At 37.3% G+C, this 21,151-nt stretch overlaps 3 protein-coding genes across 6 annotated transcripts in view; 1 reads left to right on the forward strand and 2 right to left on the reverse strand.

Annotated features, from left to right (window-relative positions):
• The window catches only part of atp23 (ATP23 metallopeptidase and ATP synthase assembly factor homolog), a 30,137-nt gene extending 20,999 nt beyond the window's left edge, over window positions 1–9,138 (reverse strand). Inside the window, exons 1-6 of one of the 3 annotated variants that reach the window (XR_013278884.1) lie at window positions 8,537–9,138; window positions 8,267–8,312; window positions 7,680–7,761; window positions 7,462–7,599; window positions 2,892–2,975; window positions 2,629–2,813 (exon numbers count right to left, since the gene is read on the reverse strand). Coding sequence is in view for 2 of the 3 variants with exons in the window: in XM_077498902.1 (XP_077355028.1) it covers window positions 2,610–2,813; window positions 2,892–2,975; window positions 7,462–7,599; window positions 7,680–7,761; window positions 8,267–8,312; window positions 8,537–8,684 (702 nt within the window). In the remaining variant the exon portion in view is untranslated. Of the gene's footprint in view, window positions 1–866; window positions 2,814–2,891; window positions 2,976–7,461; window positions 7,600–7,679; window positions 7,762–8,266; window positions 8,313–8,536 lie in introns of those variants that run through there. The other 2 variants (XM_077498901.1, XM_077498902.1) reach the window with 2 other exon arrangements.
• A 33-nt stretch (window positions 9,139–9,171) lies between these two features.
• On the forward strand, window positions 9,172–16,209 carry rpap3 (RNA polymerase II associated protein 3). The gene is made up of 17 exons (XM_077498897.1): window positions 9,172–9,340; window positions 9,515–9,674; window positions 9,755–9,916; window positions 10,021–10,116; window positions 10,182–10,309; window positions 10,375–10,496; window positions 10,654–10,724; window positions 10,859–10,984; window positions 11,129–11,256; window positions 11,328–11,449; window positions 12,801–12,871; window positions 12,978–13,070; window positions 13,738–13,895; window positions 13,994–14,171; window positions 14,246–14,343; window positions 14,953–15,053; window positions 15,139–16,209. Exons 2-17 carry the CDS (start codon window positions 9,525–9,527, stop codon window positions 15,222–15,224), a joined length of 1,890 nt encoding a protein of 629 aa, XP_077355023.1. The 5' UTR covers window positions 9,172–9,340; window positions 9,515–9,524; the 3' UTR covers window positions 15,225–16,209.
• LOC144003084 (mitogen-activated protein kinase 12-like) overlaps window positions 16,013–21,151 on the reverse strand; it is a 6,007-nt gene continuing 868 nt past the window's right edge. The window contains exons 2-13 of one of the 2 annotated variants that reach the window (XM_077498898.1): window positions 19,620–19,728; window positions 18,953–19,082; window positions 18,814–18,872; window positions 18,607–18,718; window positions 18,471–18,500; window positions 18,233–18,280; window positions 18,027–18,141; window positions 17,869–17,940; window positions 17,672–17,751; window positions 16,611–16,689; window positions 16,339–16,515; window positions 16,013–16,253 (exon numbers count right to left, since the gene is read on the reverse strand). In XM_077498898.1, the coding sequence (XP_077355024.1) occupies window positions 16,189–16,253; window positions 16,339–16,515; window positions 16,611–16,689; window positions 17,672–17,751; window positions 17,869–17,940; window positions 18,027–18,141; window positions 18,233–18,280; window positions 18,471–18,500; window positions 18,607–18,718; window positions 18,814–18,872; window positions 18,953–19,082; window positions 19,620–19,728 (1,076 nt within the window). In that variant the 3' untranslated portion in view covers window positions 16,013–16,188. Of the gene's footprint in view, window positions 16,254–16,338; window positions 16,516–16,610; window positions 16,690–17,671; window positions 17,752–17,868; window positions 17,941–18,026; window positions 18,142–18,232; window positions 18,281–18,470; window positions 18,501–18,606; window positions 18,719–18,813; window positions 18,873–18,952; window positions 19,083–19,619; window positions 19,895–21,151 lie in introns of those variants that run through there. The other variant, XM_077498899.1, reaches the window with a different exon arrangement.

Here is a 21,151-nt window from a genome sequence, read left to right on the forward strand (position 1 = left end):
TTTCAATACACAGTGAAATAGTTTCCGAAATGGCACAAAAATGCCAAAAAGAAAAGTCTCCGCCAACTTTAAACGCCTCTTTAATTAATCCTCAACTGGCACTCATAATTACCTCATTTGCAAGCCCGGCCCTCCCATGGTGGTGCCCCACACAGATCTCCCCTGCTGCGGAAGTTAATTGTCAGGTTCGACGGCTGATTTGGGGCATGCAAATCAAATCCGCCCGTGGAGAATTAGCGCTGTGAATTCTAATGATCTCAACTCCCTTCCCCCTTCTCCCCTGCCATTAAAGTGTTGCCTGTGAGCACTCTAATGAATTAGATCACTTTACTTAATTGTTACAGTTGCCTTGTAAACGCCAGAGCTTTTCTTTTGACTGTTTTTCATCATTTTGTGCCATCTCTAAAAAACAAGCTGCAAGGGTACTATTTCAGATAAAGACGTGTGGAAATACAGTGACAAATCATGTTTTTTTTTAATAAAAAAAAAAAAGTTTAGAAAGAAAAGGTAACTAGATGTGAGCCTTGTGAGACTCCAAATGTTATTCACAAAGGCAAGAACTTGCATCCTCAGGGTAAAGAGTGGTCACCTGGACTGTAACATTTTCATTTTAACCTTGAGTGCTCAAAGTGAGACATAAAAACAAGATAGCATTTTTTTTGGTCACATTCCAGGCTAAATAATTCAAACATTTCCCACAATTGCCTCTGTGAACGAACTGCACAAAGGCGAGCAGGGTGTCCTCACAGTTATATTTAATTAACGTGATGAATTCATTAGTGCCGTTGATGTACGGCAACATTCAGTGATGCCGGCACATCCTAATTAGATCGCAATAGTGCCGCTTGCTTAAATAGGTGGACTAATGACTGTTTCCTCAGTGGCACTATTTATTACAGCACCTCATCTCTGTTTAATTCAAGCAACACTCAATGAGACAGATTCAATTATGTGGATCAGTAAAAAGAAGGACAGCAATTTTGCTTGTCAAGTTTGAAAAGAAGCAGAATGTTGGACGAGGGAGCTGGGTGGTCCAAAAGTGTACTCTAGAGGTTAGAGTAGGAACTACAACTTGGTCGTTTGGTCGCAAACTCTCGTATTTGTGTATATACAAACAAAATGAAATAACCAGTTATTTAATTAGCTAAATCATGAAACATTTTTAATTAATACAGGTAACATTATTTTAACAGTAAAATAATTTTCATTTGGTTATTTTTTTTAAATAACCAATTATTTAAAATATTACACGCGTGCCTATTTTAGTTAATAAAATGTTTTCATTTTTTTAAATTGTATATTTTTTGAATGAGTATGTTTTTTTTTCCTTTTTTCTTTTTACCAAAAACATTTTCATTCGGTTAACATTTTCATTCGGTTATTTAATATTAACCAAGTAGCCAGTTGTCTAACGATATACATTTATAAAGCCAATTCAAGCGGGACAGCAAACAATGCAAGAAATATTACAGGAGTCTTAATAATGTGCAATGAGCTGAATTGAGGAACATTTAACCTTTAAAAAAAAAAAAAACATTCTAAAATTCCTGTTAATGGCCTTTAAAAGCACAGGTAAATAAACGAAGATTAACAGAATGGAATGAATCTGTTGAAAGTATTATACAGTGATACCCCCAAAAAATTTATATATTCTTTTGCAGTATTTTCATATTTTTATGAGTATGCTCGCAGTAGACTCGAAGATTTGTAAATGCTGTAATGCTATTTAACGTGACGCATGTGAACAAAGCGGCAAACAAAAGAATGCATAATGCATCTGAAGTTTGGGGTGCCCGAGTTAAACAAATGTTTAATAGTGAGCATTTTGATATGTCTGCAATTCCAGTTGTAAATCTGTTTGTTTAGTCAAAATAATCCAAAATAGGAACGTGATTCTCCGTCTACTTTTCTCCGGAAGCTTGTTGTCATCTTCCCTCTAAGCTCCCTTAAATTAAACCTAATCATTTTCGCACGGTGTGTGTGTGCGTGTGTTTTCAAACGAGAGCACAATTCTTAAGTCTATTTCTCCGGCAAGTGACATTGCGATTAGGATGCGGAGGGTGTTCGTCTTTGAGACAGAAGAAGAGAAAGAGGATCATGGAGAGGGATTATGAGGCTAATACGCCTTAAAAAACAACAAAAAAAAAAACTTTTTCAGCTCTTCATTCGTCCGTGTGAAAGGATACGGGACTCTTTACGGCGTGAATGTCCAATGGAAGATGTCGCCAATGACTTTTTAAGGCAAGATTCGAACAAGCGCGTTGATGGAGAACGTTGACGTGCTTCATTTGAAACTTTAATGGGATTTTAAAGACTTTTTTTTACTTTAATTCACACTATTATTTTTTCCACACTGATCTGAGTTGTATTTACAGGAAATTAGTGAAGGACACTGCAATACAAAAACAAAACAAAAGTGTCTCTTCTGATATTTGTCTTCCATAATCAAATTGATCCCTTTATATAGAATTAACGTCCAAAATGTGACAACAAATGCTTCTTGTTCCAAAGACAAGTCCCATCCTGACAATCCCTTTTGAAGGGGAAATAATCGACCCACACACACACACAAAAAAAAAAAAAAGTCCACCAAAACTTTGTTTGAGTGACTAAAGATTTGCATAATACCGATTCCTGTTCTCATAATCCCTGTGAGCGAATTTGGCATCCCCCTTGCTGTGCGGGATCCGACCAAAGGGCGCGTGGTCGTTGAAACACGTGTCGAAGACCTGGTCCACGATTTTCTCCGCCTCGTGCCGGCTGATTTTCCTCACGGCCAGGATGGAGCGCAGGGCACGGCCCCGGACGCACTCCTGGCCGAGCAGACGGGACGGATTTAGAAAAGGGAAGAGGGCCCAGGGTGTGGATGGATTTCAAATCAAAAAAGGTACCTGATGATGACGCTTCATGCCAAAGTGGAATCTGGCGACTTCGTTGGAGAAGGAGCAATCGCCACTGAGGTTCGCGGCACGAATCTGGTACAATAATATACACAACAACATTTACTCTGCTCAATACATTGATAATGCCCATACAAATTTTGTTTTATATATATAAAAAAAGTGCGATGACTTTACCCATGAAACATATGTAAATGCATTGTAAGCGGGATATGTTGATGAAGATTTCATTGCTTCTATTTTATGTTTAGTAGTAATTCATATTTAAAAAAAAACATTTTCATTGATTTTCCAAATGTAACAAGCTAGGTCTGTGCAATTAATCCAATTTCAATTGCAATTTCAATTATTACACTCCACAATTACAAAATCAGCATAATCGTTAAAAAAAAAAAAAAAAAAAAAAAAGATTATTAATACTAATTTTTGAGTTGTTTAAATGTATACATTTTTTTAAATTTTAAAATAATTTATTTAAAAAATCATCCAAAGGGAACGTGCATAATTAGTGTTTCAAAGAATTGTATTTGTCTTAATATTTTTATTTTATTTGTTTTTTTACATTTCAGCATTTTCCTGTTTTGTACCAAAAAATAAACGATCGTCCTACGACACACTGCACTTCAACTTCAAGTTTTTGTCAACGTAAATAAATAAATAAATAAATAAATACATACATACATACATACATACATACATACATACATACATACATACATACATTAATTAATTAATTAAATAGTTTGAGCCAAAAGGAACTTACATAATTATGGTGTTTCTATTTTTTAATTGGTCTTAATATTTCTAAAAGGTTAAACTTTTTCTTGTTTTGTACCAAAACGTAATCGTTTGAATAACAGTGATTTCAATTATTGCCAAAATAATCGTGATTATGATTATATTGTCCATAATCGAGCAGCCCAACAACAAGCTGAATTTCATTTGATGTTTAATTTTACTCCTTTGATGAAAGAAAAAATTGAATTCATTTATTATTTATTTTATTCATAAAACAAAAGGCTACATTCTGATTTTGTATCTTTGCTGCATATTTGGTATTTATCTTAAAGTACAGCATGTAGGATTTAGTAGGATGTAGGATTTTGGAACTAACAGAATGCAATAATTTTGAAGCACGTGCATAACAGTAGTGTTAATTTTGTCAAGGAAAGGAAAACTAAAATATTTTCGTCAACACACATTTTTCACCGGACAAAAACTTGACTAGACTAAAACCTTCATGAATAAACAATAACTGGAACTAAATCGGTATACATTTTCGTCGACTAATGAAGACGAGATGAAAATATACTTCGCTTAATAAAAACTGGACTAATATCTGTGGACATTTTCATTCATGAACATGTATAATAATGTTAATCCGACTGCTAACTAACTTAATAGCTCATAGCATGGAGCCATAGTAGCCACCTATTGATATACTGTAATTGTGTGTCAAGTTGTTTTTCATCAAAAAAGATGAGAGAATTTTTTTTATTTATAATCGACAAAAAGTTAACAAAATAAAAATAGGATAAGATTGCCTAAATTTGATTAAAACTAACAAGCGTGATTGAAGCTGGACTTAAACTGAGACTAATTTTGAAAATAAATAATTAACACTACACGACAGTGCCTCAGACAGACCACCACACTTTGCAAGCCCGCCACCAATTAATACCAATTATTATTTGGAGTGAGCAAGTCGAGCAGGAATCTAGCATGAGCGGCGAGCAAGATGGATAGAAGCAACTAGCTGGAGCAGCTAGCAGGACAATTTAGCAAAAACTAGCCAGAGCAAAGCAGAGGTAGACAACCAGCGGGATCGTGCGTCACGGGACTCAGCGACGACCAACTGCAGGTGGTCCGACACGAGCTGGAACTACCACCAGAGGCTAACTATGTTCGCAAAGTTCTTCTCAGACTATCCATCGCAGAAAGATGACTGCGAAACATTATTGATTGCTAACATGATCGTCTTCCAACATGATTGCTAAACCGACGATTTTTTTTTTTTTTTTATGTACGTATGTAAGACAACTTTTTTATTTTTGCGAATTATTGAAGTTAATTGCGTTTTTTTTTTTTTTTAAATGATTAGTTCACCACTAGATGGCACTTTATTTTTAAATAGATAAAATATTTATTTAATAAAAAGTTCATGAGCTGAATTTGTTGATGAGGATTGCGCTATTTTTTTTTTGTAAATTATTATTATTATATATTTCCAAAATTAGTGCCCTGCGATTGGCTGGCAACAATTTCAGGCTGTACCCCGCCTACTGCCCGAAGTAGGGATGTCACGATACCAGAAATTTAGTAGTCGATGCCGATACCACTGAAATTCCACGATTCAAGATGCCATTTCGATACCACAGTAAAAATAGAAAATAAGCAATAAATTCTGTACTTCAACATACACTCCTTTATTAGAAGTGAACAAACAATGATCCTGTGTGCTTAAACAGAACAATTGGCATGTAGCTTTAAAGCATTAAATTAAAATACTGTGCATTAATGTATTAAACAATAGAGTGAACAATAAAATAAAAATACTGTGTGTACTAGCTAAGTACAATAATAGCACAAATAATGTATAAAGCTTACAACAATCTACTCTGCCATAATATTCAGAAGCCATTTGAAATTAGAGAGAGTCCTTATATGACATAAGGGTTACAAGTGTCTACAAAAATAAATACATTAATAAATAAATAAATATAAATAAAAATAAGAAATATTAAGCAAAGGTGTGTTTCTGTAAGAGGTGTTAATTTGTGGAATCATTTTGGTAATGACTTGAAAAGATGCAAGTCAATTTTTGAATTTAAAAAAAATGTTTAAAAGTAAAGTTCAAGAGCATTATTGTAATGAAAGTGTAATGAAAATTGTATATGTGAGTATGAGGATGTATTATTGTGTATGCCTAAGAAATTCATGTACATACGCTACTAACTAATGTACGTATGTTAAAGTGTAATTGTCTACACGAGCAGGATTACACATTCTTTTATTGTAATGTATTAATTTACTGTATTTAATAATTAAATAAGTTAAAAGATACAAATAATAAGTAGTAGGACTAGATAAGTTTTTAACTTCTTCCTACTCCCTTTGGACATGTAAACCATCACAAATAATTGCTATGAGTTTCTTCTTTAAATTATTATTTGCTACTTGTTTATGTTTATATGTTATGTTTATATTTTTAATAAGCAAACAAACAAACAAAGTACTAAACACTAAAATACTGTAAAATGAAAAATGCATCACAGAGCATGTAGGATTAAAAAATAAAAATCTTATACTGTGCTGCTTATTTACCAACCAGTTGCAGCACGTAGCCTCACACACACAAACAAACAAAATAACGAATAACGTTTGATATATTATTTGAGGGTTGTTTAAAATTACTTTAGGTGATTCAGTAAATTAGCTGCCCGGCAACTTTATCTTACTTTATTATGCGGGACAGACGAGGCTGAACATAACGCTAACGTTAAAGTTACTTCGCAAAGCAGCTCATTGAGTGTGGGGTCATCATACTAATGTTATTAGTTTAGATATGGACAACAATGATAAGACGGGAATTCAAATGCACTTGCCTTGAATTCTTTGTACAAGTCTGGATGTCCATGTTTCGCAAAGTTGGATGTGTTCCCCTTTCGTCTGGAAACGGTTTCGGCATCTCAATCCCTGCGCATCAACCTCAAATCCAAAGTACTTCGATAAGCGACTTTGATGTTTTTTCTCCTCAACTAATTGAGGGGCCTCTGCAGTTGAAGACGACGCAGATGTGCGGGCTACTGTCATGTTGCACGCATGTTACTTTACTTCCTTGTTATTGTAGCAGCGGGAGGGTAGTCATGTGACGTCATTAGACGTAATGTGGGTTGCCAGATAAGCGCTCATATCACCCAGTTTACATGATGTAAGCTTTTGTGAATGAGTGCGTGTGGGATTAAAAATAATAATAATAATAATAAAATAAATAAACACCCCAAAAACAACACAAAAGACGCGGCCAGATATGCCGCCTCGATCCAAACGGTACTTCGGGTATTGTAGAAAAGGCAGTACCGTCACATTTTCAGAATCTTGGCATCGACTTGGCACCGAAGTATCGGTTCTTGTGACAAGCCTAGCCCGAAGACAGCTGGGATGGGCTCCAGCACCCCCGCGACCCAAGTGAGGGATAAGCAGTTAAATTAAGGACAAATGCAAGTAAAAGGTGCATTTAATGATTTTTTTTGTATAAAAAATATTTCATGAATGATATATTTTATTCACAAAAAAACAAAAGTAAAATGAAATTCTTTGTAGACTACATTTCTATCCATCCATTTTCTTGACCGCTTATTCCTCACAAGGGTTGCCGGGGGTGCTGGAGCCTATCTCAGCTGGCTTTGGGCAGTAGGCAGGGTACACCCTGAACTGGTTGCCAGCCAATCACAGTAGACTAAAATTGACATTTACAAATATTTGTTTACTAATTTATTTTATGATATGTTGCGATGCTAATCTCATAAATCTGTATTATGGGTGCCGCAACAACGCTCACCTCTGAACAGGCCAAATGTCTGAAGTTGTTGAACCAGTCCACGTGGGCCCGACAGTGGTCAAAGGCGTGGATGAGCTCGTGCGTGACCACTCGGTTCATGTGCGACTGCTGGTGGATGTTGTTCTGACACAAGACGATCTGCAGAGGGATCAGCAGAAATATTCAGATTGATTTTTTTTGTTGGGAATTAATAATGAAATCCAGTAAAGTGTTCTCACTTGGGACGTAGCCGCGTCAAATCCGCCATTGACCGTCCCGTCGCAATCTTCGCAGGCAAAATGGCGGTCTTGGTACACTTGACTGGGTCAAACAGAGAATGTATTTCACATTGACAAAAAGGAAAGAAAAACACTAGAATTCATCAGTATGTCATTATATTTGGGCTGAATGATTTTGAAAATGTATCTTTTTTTCCCCCTCAGTATTACCATTGTGATTCAATGATTATTTAAAAATAAACAATAAATTAACATGTACTACAGGTTAGACTGACACTATTTTTTTTGTGCTTACACTGAAATAATAATAATAATAATAATAACACTGAATTAATTCATATGAAAGACAATTGACCTACTTCCACTAGAGAGTTGCTAACTTACTAATCACTTTGACTTGCAGACTTTAAATCATTCACTATAACAAATTCACAAAATTCAACCAAGCAAATGTGGCGTAAACACAAGTCAGTAAGTCATAAATCACATTACAACAATAATGCATACAAATCTGTGGATTTATTACTTATACAACATGTGCATTGTATTTTTAAAACACTGGATGGATGGATAATTATGCAACTTACCATCCAGAGTTCTTCATGGCACTGAGTAAGAGTTTGGCATATGGACCTGAAAGAAGCACATAACGTTTGGATATATTATAGTTAGTTTGTTCATTCATTTCTAAATACATTCATGCATACATACTACAGTAGGCTAACAGCTAGGTTGCTAGCAGCAGCTTCTACACGACACGGTCATTAACAGCAAAACAGTACGTTATCAAAATGTTTTAGTTGTTCCCTATGAGACGTGAGTTACTTTCTAAACGAAGTAACGACAGCGTTACTCACTGGTTTCCACGGCAAAGTGTAACATGACCTGACACTTGCGGTTGAAATACAACGAGCCATCTAGGATGTTGTTGTTCTTCTTCTTCCCCGCGTTCCTCTCCGGGAATAAATCGTATTCGTAGTCCTCTTCCTCCTTTGTATGGCCCATTGCTGAAATTTAGTCGGCCCCGTTGGATATTTGTGAAGTTCTCCCGGCTAGCCAGCATTAGCTAGCATGAGAGGTCGTTGCTGTATTGTGCGGTCACGTGACAGCGTCGGTTCAAAGGTTAAAAAAAATACAATAGTGTTCATAATAATGAATATTGTGATTAATAATATAATCAAAATGTCTACAATTTCTTTTATAAATAAAACATAAAATATATAGACAGATAAATAAATAAATGAATAATTTTGCTGTTTGAGGACTACAAACATCGTCTATTTATGGGATATTAATGTTAATTGGTGACATGCAAAAACATATCGAAGACATTTACTTCCTTCCTTAGCAAAAATCAACAAATATTGAAGTAAATGAATACATTCCAACGTTAAAAGTTTCGATTTCATGTCAAACGCTGGTAAGCGTTGCAATCGAAACGTTTCTAAATAAGGTGGCAGTTACCTCTTCGTAAAGTAAAAGTAAAATCTTTGAATCTCTGTTTACTGCGCACGCTCCGCAACGCAAAGCATGCTGGGATCTGCTGGCATGGCTGCATGACAACAACATGAACGCATGGATTAGCTACTATTTACGACTACGTATTTGCTGCTACAGCCTACATTTAAATAATTATTGTAATCTGGAGGAACAAGGAAAAGGTATTGTACAGCTTCGTACTTTATTGAATCCGAACGATTATTTAAAACGTGTTGTTTTGTTCAGCATTGATTTTAGCTTATTAGCGAAACGAAAGTCGTGGTTTCTATGGAAATGACGTCAAAACGAAAGCAATGATTCTTTATACTAATTCGAAATCAATGTCTATCTCGCAGGGAGGGAATCATGGCCGGGCCGAATAAAGCACTCGAGTTGCAAATGCAAATGCGGCAGAATGCAGAGGACCTGCAAAGCTTCATGAGGGAGCTCGAGACTTGGGAGGCTGATATGAAGACCAAAGATGAACAGTTGAGAGGGGAGCAGGGAGACGCTAAGGTTTGTTCGAGCTGGAAATCCCAATACAATTATATTTTAATGTCGGATGATATTAGCAGCTTTTTCTCCTTGTTTTGCAGTCAAACCTTCCTCCTGTGCGTAACAAGGACTACAAAGCAAAAATTAAGGCGAAGAAGAAGATGAAGATGGCCAACGGTGACTCCAAAATAGAGGAGACAGACAGCAAGAAGCCAGCAAGGATCAGATCGCATGATTATCAATCGTGGGACAAGTTTGATGTGGTCAGTCCTTCGTTGATTAGTATGAAATAGCAAAAGTTTTTGACTCACCTCAGGCATGTGCAACTAAAAAAAACAATGTTTTAATTTTTTTGTTTTAATGATAGGTCAAAGCTTTGGAGGAGGTGGATAAGGAGGAAAGTCCCGCCGAATCGGACTCGGACGAAGCTGATCAGGAGAGAGCTTTAGCGGAGAAGGAAATGGTAACTGCCACCAAAGATGCATTAAAATAACAGGTCCCCAAATAATAACACCACTTTATCAACAGGGCAACACATTTTTCAAAGAAGGCAAATATGACGACGCCATCGAGTGCTACTCCAGAGGAATGGCTGCGGACCCTTACAATCCCATTCTTCCTACTAATCGAGCCACTGCCTTCTTCCGCCTTAAGAAGTAAACATTCACCTTGTTAACTGTTGTTGTTTTCATGCATGCTAACAGGCTTTTCCTATTTTTAGGTATGCTGTGGCCGAGTCAGACTGCAACCTGGCCATCGCTTTGGACAGCAACTTCTTCAAAGCGTACGCACGACGAGGAGCGGCCCGCGTTGCACTGAAGAACTACGACGCTGCTTTAGAAGGTGTTCCACTATCAACCCCTGAAAAGCACAAAAATAAGTCATACTGTATGATTGTCGATTCTGCAGTAAAAGGAAGATGTTACAAGAAGGCTCTTGTAATAGAATCCAAAGAATGTACGTGGCTTTCTTGAGATGTAATGCACTTGTTTGTGCACAGATTACCAAACTGTCCTCAAGCTTGACCCGGGCAACCTGGAAGCACAGAATGAAGTGAAGAAAATCGAAGATGTGAGTTTGATTGATTGATTTTTTTTCCCCCATGTTCAGTAGTATCTTGGCTTACTAGTGCCAGGGGCGTCAGCTATTTTGTCTACTACTGTCGCTTGGTGTCGACTGAAAATGACAATAGTTTGCTTTGTCAGATGCTTGGACCTCAAGAGCCCAGTGAGGGAACGTCGCCTCAGGCGGATCCTGCCGTAGACCGGGAGCGGCAAAGACTGACCGAGGAGCAGAAGAGACGACAGGAAGCGGTTGTGCAAAAGGATAGAGTAAGATTCCTCTTCTTCCTGAAACCCTTGCATGATAGCGTTATCCGCTCGATCCAATCGTATCTCTTATAGGTCTAATACAATAGAACGCTGTACAATATGCGTTCAATTAGCAAGCAGCTTATCTACTTTATCATCTTCCAGGGTAACGCCTACTTCAAAGAGGGCAAGTACAACGCGGCCGTGGAGTGCTACAGCCGAGGCATGGAGGCTGACTGCACGAACGTGCTGCTGCCTGCCAATAGAGCGATGGCTTTCCTCAAGCTGGACAGGTAAGAAGCATCACGGCCTTTTTTCTCCCCATTTGATGACGCAAAACCACATGGGTGTTATTAATTATCAGGTTCAAGGAGGCAGAGGAAGACTGCACCAAGGCCGTCGCTTTAGACGGCACGTACTCCAAGGCGTTCGCACGCCGAGCTACCGCCCGAGTGGCTTTGGGGAAGCTGGAGGAAGCCAGGAAAGGTAACACTTAAAAACTTTCAATTGATCCATCTTTAAATTGAGCCATTTTCAGCAGTAAAAAAAAGTTCATATTTTTGTCCAGAATGAATTTGATTTTTTATGTACAATTAATGCCTTTGAAAAGTAATTTTTGTACTTGCTGTCGACTGATGATGACGTCACCTATGCTGAGGAAACGACCGATCATGGCTCAGTTTTCTGACCAAACCCAGAAAACAGGTGAACCATGATTGGCCGTTACCTACTTTCTCAGCACAGGTGTTGTCATGATCCGTCAACAGCAAGTAGAAAAATTACCTTTTCAAGGTATTCATTGTACATGAAAAATAATGAAATTATCAAATTCATTCTGGAAAAAAAATTCACTTTTCACTGCTGAAAATTGTTCAATGACTCAAGTATCCCTTTAAACACAAATTTATGCAGGTTTCCAATACCCCACTGCCAAGATAAAATAAATAAATAGATAAATAAATAGATAAATAAAACCAGATGTGAAAAATATAATTGAAATATAAAAAATACATATAAATAAAAAAAAATGGAATTAAAAAAAATACATGCGCAAATAAATACAAAATTAATATATAAATAGAATTAAATATTGAGAAATAAAATCACTCTGCTTTCATATTTATTTCATGTTGCAATGTCAGCATCAAATGAGTCATTAACTCATTCACTCCCAGCCATTTTCACAGAAGTAATCCCGTTCGCTCCCGGCTGTTTTACTGAATTTTGACTGATTTTGCAAGGCCCACAGAATATTGTGTTCAATTGCTATAAAAGCATGGAACCTATCAAAAGAAAGATTAAAGTCTCTTCTTTCATCAGAAAAAAAAGTATGTTTCTGTTTCCGTTTTGCAGCAATTAGCATTAGAAGTGAGTTAAGTTTCATCAGTTTTCACAAATCTATTTAAAAGTCGAAGTAATTTAGCTTTTTTTTTTCGAGATGGCCCTGGTTGATCTCCTTTGCTCTGCTGCCACCTGCTGGCCGTTTGTGTAATAACTATCATTTCTGCAACCGTTCTTTGCAGTTGAGAGGCTGCATCAAAGCCTTCTGTATGCGTTAGCATGGAAAAAACAAAAAACAAAACATAAATACATCTTTGGGACACTTAAAACATTAAAAAAAAAAAAAAAAAAAAAGCGTATTTACACGTTATTGGGAGCAAATGAATTACATGCTATAGATAGGTTTATTTATTTCCATTTATATTATTTTTATATTTAATTTTTGAATTATATATTTTTTTCTGTTATTTATTTAATTTGTCTTGGAATTTTTTGTCCGCCATACAAATTTACCATCTCAAGAAATAAGAATTATTATTATTATTATTTTTTACAGATTTTCAGGAGGTTTTGAAGCTGGAACCAGAGAACAAGCAAGCCCAGCGTGAACTCCAAAATCTCCAATTCGTATGTTTACACCTTCTCCTCCTCACTTTAGACTTTTTGGCAATTTTATTTTATTTTTTTTTTAATATAAAACCAAATCCTGTTGTTTGGATGCTTGTATTATCAGGCTGACGTTTCCAGCGGCCTCCTTCAAACATCTGATGGCTCTCAGAGGAGAACAGTGCAGCCGATGGACAAAGCGGCTCACCTGCGCTCCACAGTGAGTGACACTTCATCCTCTCTCTTTTTTTTTTTTTTTTTTTTTTTTTATTTTATTTTTTTTAAATTAACACTAAAAAGGGGAAGTCAACCACAAATTTTCCTTGACATATGCACTTTTTATTTAACCTGTCCACTGCAGTGGACATCTGTAAGAGTCAAAATCCCTTTTAACTAGGTGGGAAGTGAAAGGGTTAATATTCATTAAAATAAATAAATAAAACGAATAAAAACAAGACTAAAACAAATCGTTTAAAAGAAGAATAAAACTAAAACAATAAAACTTAAAAAACAAGACTTAAACAAATCATTTAAGAAAAATAAAACTAATAAAAACAAGACAAACAAATCATTTAAAAGAAAAAATAAAACTAAACATAAATAAATAAAACTAATACAACATGGTTAAAACAAATCGTTTAAAAGAAAAACTAAAACATAAATGAATAAAACTAATAAAAACAAGACAAAAAATAATTTAAAATAAACAAATAATAATAACATAAATAAACTAATAAACATAAATAAACTAATAAAAACATGACTAAAACAAATAATTTAAAAGAAAAATAAAACTAATAAACCTGCTCTGAAAAGTAATTTAAACCAAATGGAAAAACTAAAAAAGAAACTAATGAGAGCTGCGAAACTATTCTATGCCTGCTCAGAAGCCAATGAGGAGGATCGACATCGAGGAGATCAGCGGAAAGGTGACGGTACCTGACGAGGCGAGGGACCTCGAGGGCGAGTCCTCGCTGCCGTCACCTTGCGCAAAGATGATAAAGATCCAGGATGTGACGGCCTGCCCATCGCTCTCCTCCGACCAGTTAGTTGAACCGTCTTGATGGAAACGCTTTTGACACATATGAGAACTTCACATTTGATGACATCTCATGAAGAACCTTTCATTATTTTTCACGGCAGAGGGTCCACATGCACGCAAGCCAAACGCAAGCATCCAGAGGAAAGCGTCCCGCCCACCGACTCATCGAACAAGGCCCCCTCGATAATCCTCCCGCCCCCGCCCGGCAAAAGTTTCCAGCTGGAAGCCGACCTGCGTGCGATTGGAAACCAGCCGGACGTGGTTTACAGATACCTCAAGGTTTGAATTTAGTCAACAAAAAAAACAGCTCAAAGCCAGCCATCACTAATTAATTGATTGTGTTTTTTTCCCAGCAAATTAAGCCCGAGGCGTATGCACACATTTTCCAGAGCTCCCTCGAACCTCACATCTTCAGTCAGATCCTGCAGACGCTGCGGGATTTCTACCTCCAGTGAGTACATTTTAGGGCCAATTTGTATCACTTGACACGAGTGTCGCATTCTAATCAAAATGCTCAATTGCCGAGGTCATGTTTTGTCGTTAGATGTTTTTTTTATTCATTGGAATGAGTTTATCTTACACTTTAAAAGGGATACTTGACTCACTGAGCCATTTTCATATTTTGTCTATAATTAATGTGGTAACTTCATTATTTTTCATGTACAATTAATACCTTTAAAAAAAGTAATTTTTCTACTTGCTGTCGACTGATGATGACATCACCTTTGCTGAGGAAGTAGGTAACGACCAGTCATGCAACCCAGAAAACAGGTGAGCCATGATTGGCCGTTACCAACTTTCTCAGCATAGGTGATGTCATCATCAGTCAACGGCAAGTAGAAAAATTACTTTTTAAAAGGTATTAATTCTACATGAAAAATAATGAAGCTATCAAATTAATTCTGGTCAAAATAGTAACTTTACACTGCTGAAAATTGTTCAATGAGTAAGTATCCCTTTAAATTGCAAGAAGTTGAGTAGTGGTAATGAGGCAAACCGCCAGCAGAGGGTAGTGTTGCATCCTTGGAAAACACTAAATGACACAAACCTGCTTACGCAGGAATGAAGCGGCGTCTGTCACAGCGGATATCCTCCAAAGTCTTTCAGGGGTGAGGCGCTTCGACACAGCCGTCATGTTCATGTCTTCATCGGAGAGGAAAGGTGGGGACGCATTCAACTCCATTACTTCCCATCAATTATACTTACGCATGTTTTTTGTTTTGTTTTTTTCTCCCTCCCAACTCAGTGCTTCAAGAAGTGTTCGACTTCCTCCGTCAAGCGGATTTGGACGTATCGTGTGTTGCAGCCCTACAGAAGAAATACGGCGTGTGACCTGTTCAATGGAATTTAGTTAAAACATGTGCCTCAAAGGGAAAAAAATAATCTGGAACTTGTGTTTTGGACATAAGTGAAGCAAAAAGCCGCAAGCGGTTTCATTATTATCCAAAAACATTGAATAAAAACAAACCATATACTTACATACGGAAGCGTATTGCATTGATTTTGGGGGGGGCAACGTTGACTGATTTTTTTGGGGAGCTTTTTTTTTTAGCTTTTTTTTTTTTTTTTTTTAGTATTTTCTTTTTTTCCTGTTTTACTGAATATTTTGTTTCTGTCATAAAAAAAACCGGGAAAAATTATTCAGAAAATCAGGAGGAAAATTTAATTTGAAAAACAGAAAAAAAATAATAATAATCCAAAAAAACAGAGCACCAACTTCTGTTTTTCAGAGTAATTTTTTATCTCTGAACTAGTCTGCAACAAGTCACTTGAAGTTTAAAAAAATAAAATAAAAATAAAAAAATGAAAAACAGAAGTTGCTGCTTTTTTTTTTTTATATATATATATATTTTTCTGTTTTTTTGGGGGGAGAGGGGGGATTTTTTTTCTTTTAATAATTTTTTTGCTCTGTGTTTTTGTAATATTTTTTTCTGCTTTTTGGATAATGTTTTTTCCCGCTGTTTTTCCTGAGTAATGTTTATTCCTGTTTTTCCTGAATATTTTTTTTTTATGACAGAAAAAAAAAAAAAAATCAGTAAAACAGGAAAAAAAACAAAGCTCCCCCAAAAAATTAGCCAGAAAAACAGATTTTATTTTTTCAAGTGAATGCAATACGCTTCCGTACCATCATGTTCCTATGCGTTCAAAAAAAAAAATCTCTCCCACAAAACACTTGGGTCCATTGATGACTAAATAGTCCACAAGTTTCAATGTGAGCATGAATTTTTGTTTGTCAATAATTGCAACTGCCTGTCAGTCAAACCAGGGTTGAGTATACATCGTCTCATTTTGTATATTAAAGTGATGTTTCTCTGGAGTCCTTTGGAGGCCTGAAGGTCAGTATTTCTGTGACCGTGTGTCCTGCAAAAAACAAAAGCGAACGTCACTTGGGTTCCCGTCCACGCCACGGATGTTTGAAGGGGAACGTTCGCCCGCCGTCGCTTACGTTTCCACTGATCGAGCGTCAGGTCTGTGTCGTCGATGGTTTGGTCGTATGGCTGCGCCTCGGTCTCCTCCTCCTCCGTGTCGCGGAAGTCGGCGAAGAAGGGAAAGTCAAGGGCCTCCGAAGCACCGGCCCGCTCCTCGGGGTCGAGGAGCAGCGTCTTTTCCAGCACGGACACAGCTGCGATAGCAGAAAAAAGCAACGTCAGATGTGGAGATTTTTTTTTTTTTTTTTTTTTTTGCATTGGCGGTTTATGAACAGACCATGTTACGAACCATGTGAGCTTGCTTTGGAGAAAATGGAGTGCAGATCCTTTTTGGGTACTTTTGACAAACCCCTCAGGTAGTTTTTGGCCTGTTGGGGGAAATGCAGTGTTAGGGATTTAAGTATTAAGACACCCTTTTAATTCAATTATATTCTACTTTGTTCTTACTAAACTCATTCACTCCAAGCAGCCATTTTCACTGAAGCAATCCCCTTCGCTCCCGGCTGTTTTACTAGATTTTGACTAATTTTGCAAGGCCCACAGAATATTCTGTTCTACTGCTATAAAAACATGGAACCTACCAAAAGAAAGATTCTTCTTTCATCGGGCCAAAAAAAGTATACTTGTATTGGTTTCCTTTTTTGCCGCAATTAGCATGAGAATATAGCTAAGTTTCACTATTTCACTATATAGTTCACTATATAGTGTATATATTTCACTATATAGTTTCATTATTCACATTCCTGTTGAAAACAATGGCAAAAAGAGCTTGTTGCAACATGGCCGTTTTTGTAATAACTACCACTGCTTCAACAATTCTCTTCAGTTCAGAGGCTGCATCAAAGCCTTCTGTAACGTATGTGTAACCAAGCACTTTCCAAGTAAATGCAATATTCTAATTTAGCGTATGTTATGCAATGTAATTTTACTGCAATTAATTGTAATTTAATTTGTTTAAAATTAATTCATGTTTTGTAATTTTTGGTTTATTTTCATTGTCTTTATTTTTGGAATCTAACTGAACTATAAACTTAATGCAGCACAACTTAATTGTAATTAAATTATCGTATTTTAATTTAACTTTAATTTTAGTTTGTTTTTTTTCCCTTCATTTTATGATGTAATTTAACACAATTCACTGTATTACTGATACAAATAAGACCTTTTTTTTAAAAAAAATAAATAAATAAAATTATTTTAGTGCTTGTAATTTTGCGAGGAATGCTTTGGTATTGGAGGAACTGTGAAGGCTATTGTGTCATTTGCAAATCCTGTCAAGAGTACTGTACTGTAAATTACCAAGTATCCCAATACTTGCCCACACAGTATGCATCTGGCATCCACACTCACATCTTGGCTTTGCAGCTTCACCACAAAGTCGGCAGCCGGCGTTCCGGTGACCTTCATGATTTCTCGGAGCTGGTCCAAGTCTTGCAACAAGCACGGGGTCAAGGTTCACAATTCTACTTTTACTATGCTTCTCACGCTAACATGTAAAAAAAGAAAGGAACTTAAACAACACTTTCATACTCATTTTTGCTGGATACGATCATTGCCCTTGAACAGCGGCTTCCCCAGCAGCATCTCCGCCATAATGCAACCAGCGGACCAGATATCCACTGGGGGAAAGAAAGAAAAAAAAATACAAAAATAAGATACAGGTTTAAAAAAAAAAAAAGTGAAAAGATAGAAAAGTGGCAAAAACCTGCTTGTGTGTAGTGCATCCAGTTGAGAATGACCTCGGGGGCTCGGTACCAGCGCGTCACCACGTAGCCCGTCATCTCTGCGTCGGCCTGCCTCGCCAGGCCAAAGTCCAGAATCTGAAGTCCAGGACCAGGTCAAAAAAAAAAAAAAAAAAAATAGCCTTATTTATTTATTCCGGAGAGAAATGTGTGAAGGGGTGTACTGTACCTTTAATTCACAGTCTGGATTGATGGCCAGATTTCCTGGTTTTAGGTCCTGAAATGAGTTATAAACACAAGAAAATATTGACCATGAGCTTCCAATGTATGGATGAGCCAGCCTAATAGCATAATAGATGAGAAAGACAAACAAAGCAAAGTCTTTAGTGTGGGAATTTGGATGAATGGACGAAGGGGGAGAGCTGGGACCCCACCCCCAACAATCTGAAAGGTCAAAGGTCACACACCCGGTGGATGATCCCTGCAGAGTGGATATACTGAAGAGGGACAGGGAAAAAAAAAAGAAAAAAAGATATTGATTGTAGTTTGAACATTTTGAGCGAGAATGACAAACTTTTGTTGAATGAAGGGTGACGCACTCACCTTGAGTCCCTTCATCATCTGGTAGACGAGGAACTGAACTCGGTCCTCTGATAGTCTCTCCAGTTTCATTAGTTTGCCCAGGTCAGTACCCATGAAGGGCATGACCAGGTAGCTGTGGGATTAAACGTGAAAACAGTCTGAAATAAGTATATATATTAAGAGGAAATGTCAGCTGGGATAGGCTCCAGCACCCCCAGCAACCCTTACAAGTCTCGAAGTCGGTCCAAGGAAATTTCCGCCGCAAAAACATCAAGTAAACCGATGACCTAGTCAAGAAGAAAAAAAAAAAGAATGAATCTCATTGTCATGTTTGCTTTGAAATGAACGTGATGTAAGTCGAGCTCACGTTTTCGTGCTTCATGTGTTTGAGGAGGCGGAGCTCCCTGTAGGCCCTCTTGGCAAAAAGTTTGGACTGGAAGGGCCGGTGGAGCTTTTTAATGGCCACCTGCGAGCTGCTCCGCCGGTCCCACGCTGAACTGAAAGCAAGTACAGGTGAGTGATTCTAAAAAAAAATCTAATAAAAGTCTGGGCTCCCTCTAATGGTATGCAGAAGAATCACTCAATTCTGCATAATGTTAAAGGCTTCAACTTAAAAAAAAAAAAAAAAAAATCCAGTTTGTATTTAACTTTTAAGTACAATACAGATACATTTAATCATTTAAAAATTGTTTTTAAATGTGTATTATTACACTGTGTCGATATGAATTAAAGCCAATGTCAGCTGGAGACAAAAGTTCTTTGACTTTTAACAACAAAGAGGCTGGGGGTGCTTTGCTTTGTGGACCCCCTCATCCACAAAACACAATGCAAAGCGGGGGTCCTTGTGGAGCCAGCTGAGTGGGAGTAGGGGGGACCCAACTTGGTAAAATGGTTCAAAAGTTGCTGAGATATTCAAGCTCGAAGTAATAACATAAATCCCTCTTTTGCAGCCAAAATTGTAGTTGCATGCTTTAAATAAACACTTGAAATTTTGCATCAATGAATGATAATCAGTTTTCGTGCATGGTCCTCACCAGACAGTTCCATAAGCGCCCGTCCCGACTTGTCTCAGGTCTCGGTACCTTTCCGGGACCTCCCACACGGTTCTGTTGACGTCCTGCCGGTAAAATCCCGTCCTGGACCCTCGCAGCGCCATCCCCGACAAGTTGGAGGCCAGGAGATGAACGCGCTTGGGTTCTGCCGTGTCGGGGATGCTCATGTGGGGAAGGAAATCCCAAACCGTCTGCTGAAAACTCCAGGAAAAAGAAGTGCAGTCCGTCCTGCGGAGAAGTTTGGAGGGCAGAATGCCTCCAGGGGTCTTGCGGCTCAACAATCGCCCCGCCCCCCAACTCGACTCACAGACTCATCTATTGTGACTGTCGGTCGCCCTGGGCAGTCTACGGGTGTGTCTGTAATGTGGGACCAACATCTGTCTTTGCTATTCTGCTTGATTGCATTTTTATTTATTTTTTTAACATCTCAAGTCAAAAATCCATCTATCTATATATATATTAGGGCTGGGTCTGAGATATCAATATCAAATCGATATTCCTTTTCATAGCCCATTATCGATTCATAAAACCTTGAATCAATACTTTTAATGCGGCTTTTCCCCCCATAGTTCAATGTGCCAAATGCCCCCCACCCCCCGAAAGAAGGAAGGTAAGAATTTTTTTTTTTTATTTATTAACGACTGCAACCTTAGTAAATCTGTCACAGGAATGTAAATGCGTGATTTTCCAGAGTGTTTTTTGCCACTTTATTTACATAGCGCTGTGGTTGTAATTGATTTCCATTATTGTTCATGTTTTAAAATTTTTAAAATGTTTATTTGAAAGTTTAGGCAAGGAAAGGCAAGGCAAGTTTATTTGTATAGCACATTTCATACACAAGGCAACTCAATGTGCTTTACACGAGGAAAGACAACACATAAGCATCAAGAAACAGTAGTTAACATTCAGAGGAAAATAAATAAATAAATACAAATAGGTTACAAAATTTACTAAAAAAAAAAAAAAAAAAAACACTTAATTAAAGCTGTTTAAAAGTCCCTAATCAAAGGTATAAGAAAAAGCAAAGTTTTTAACCTGGATTTGAAAGCATTTACACTCGGGGCTGACTTCACTTCTGTTGGTAGCCTATTCCATCTATGTTCAGCATAATAGCTAAATGCAGCTTCACCATGTTTGCTTCGAACTCTGGGTTCCACTAGTTGGCCCAAGTCTGTAGATCTCAGAGCCCTGCTGGGTTTGTACTCAATCAGCATTTCTTGGATATATTCAGGACCCAAACCATTTAGTGATTTATAGACGAGTAGCAGAACTTTAAAATCGATTCTACAGCTGACAGGGAGCCAGTGTAAATCCTTAAGTACTGGAGTAATATGTTCTGATCTTTTTGTTTTGGTCAGAACTCGAGCTGCAGCGTTCTGAATGAGCTGCAATTGTCTCATGTTCTTTTGAGAGAGTCCAGTCAGAAGACCGTTAAAGTAATCTAGTCTGCTGGAGATAAAAGCATGGATAAGCTTCTCTTGGTCTGCTTGAAGCATGCAGTCCTTCAGTCTGGA

This window comes from Festucalex cinctus, chromosome 16 (assembly GCF_051991245.1).
Source record: "Festucalex cinctus isolate MCC-2025b chromosome 16, RoL_Fcin_1.0, whole genome shotgun sequence".
Taxonomy (NCBI): domain Eukaryota; kingdom Metazoa; phylum Chordata; class Actinopteri; order Syngnathiformes; family Syngnathidae; genus Festucalex; species Festucalex cinctus.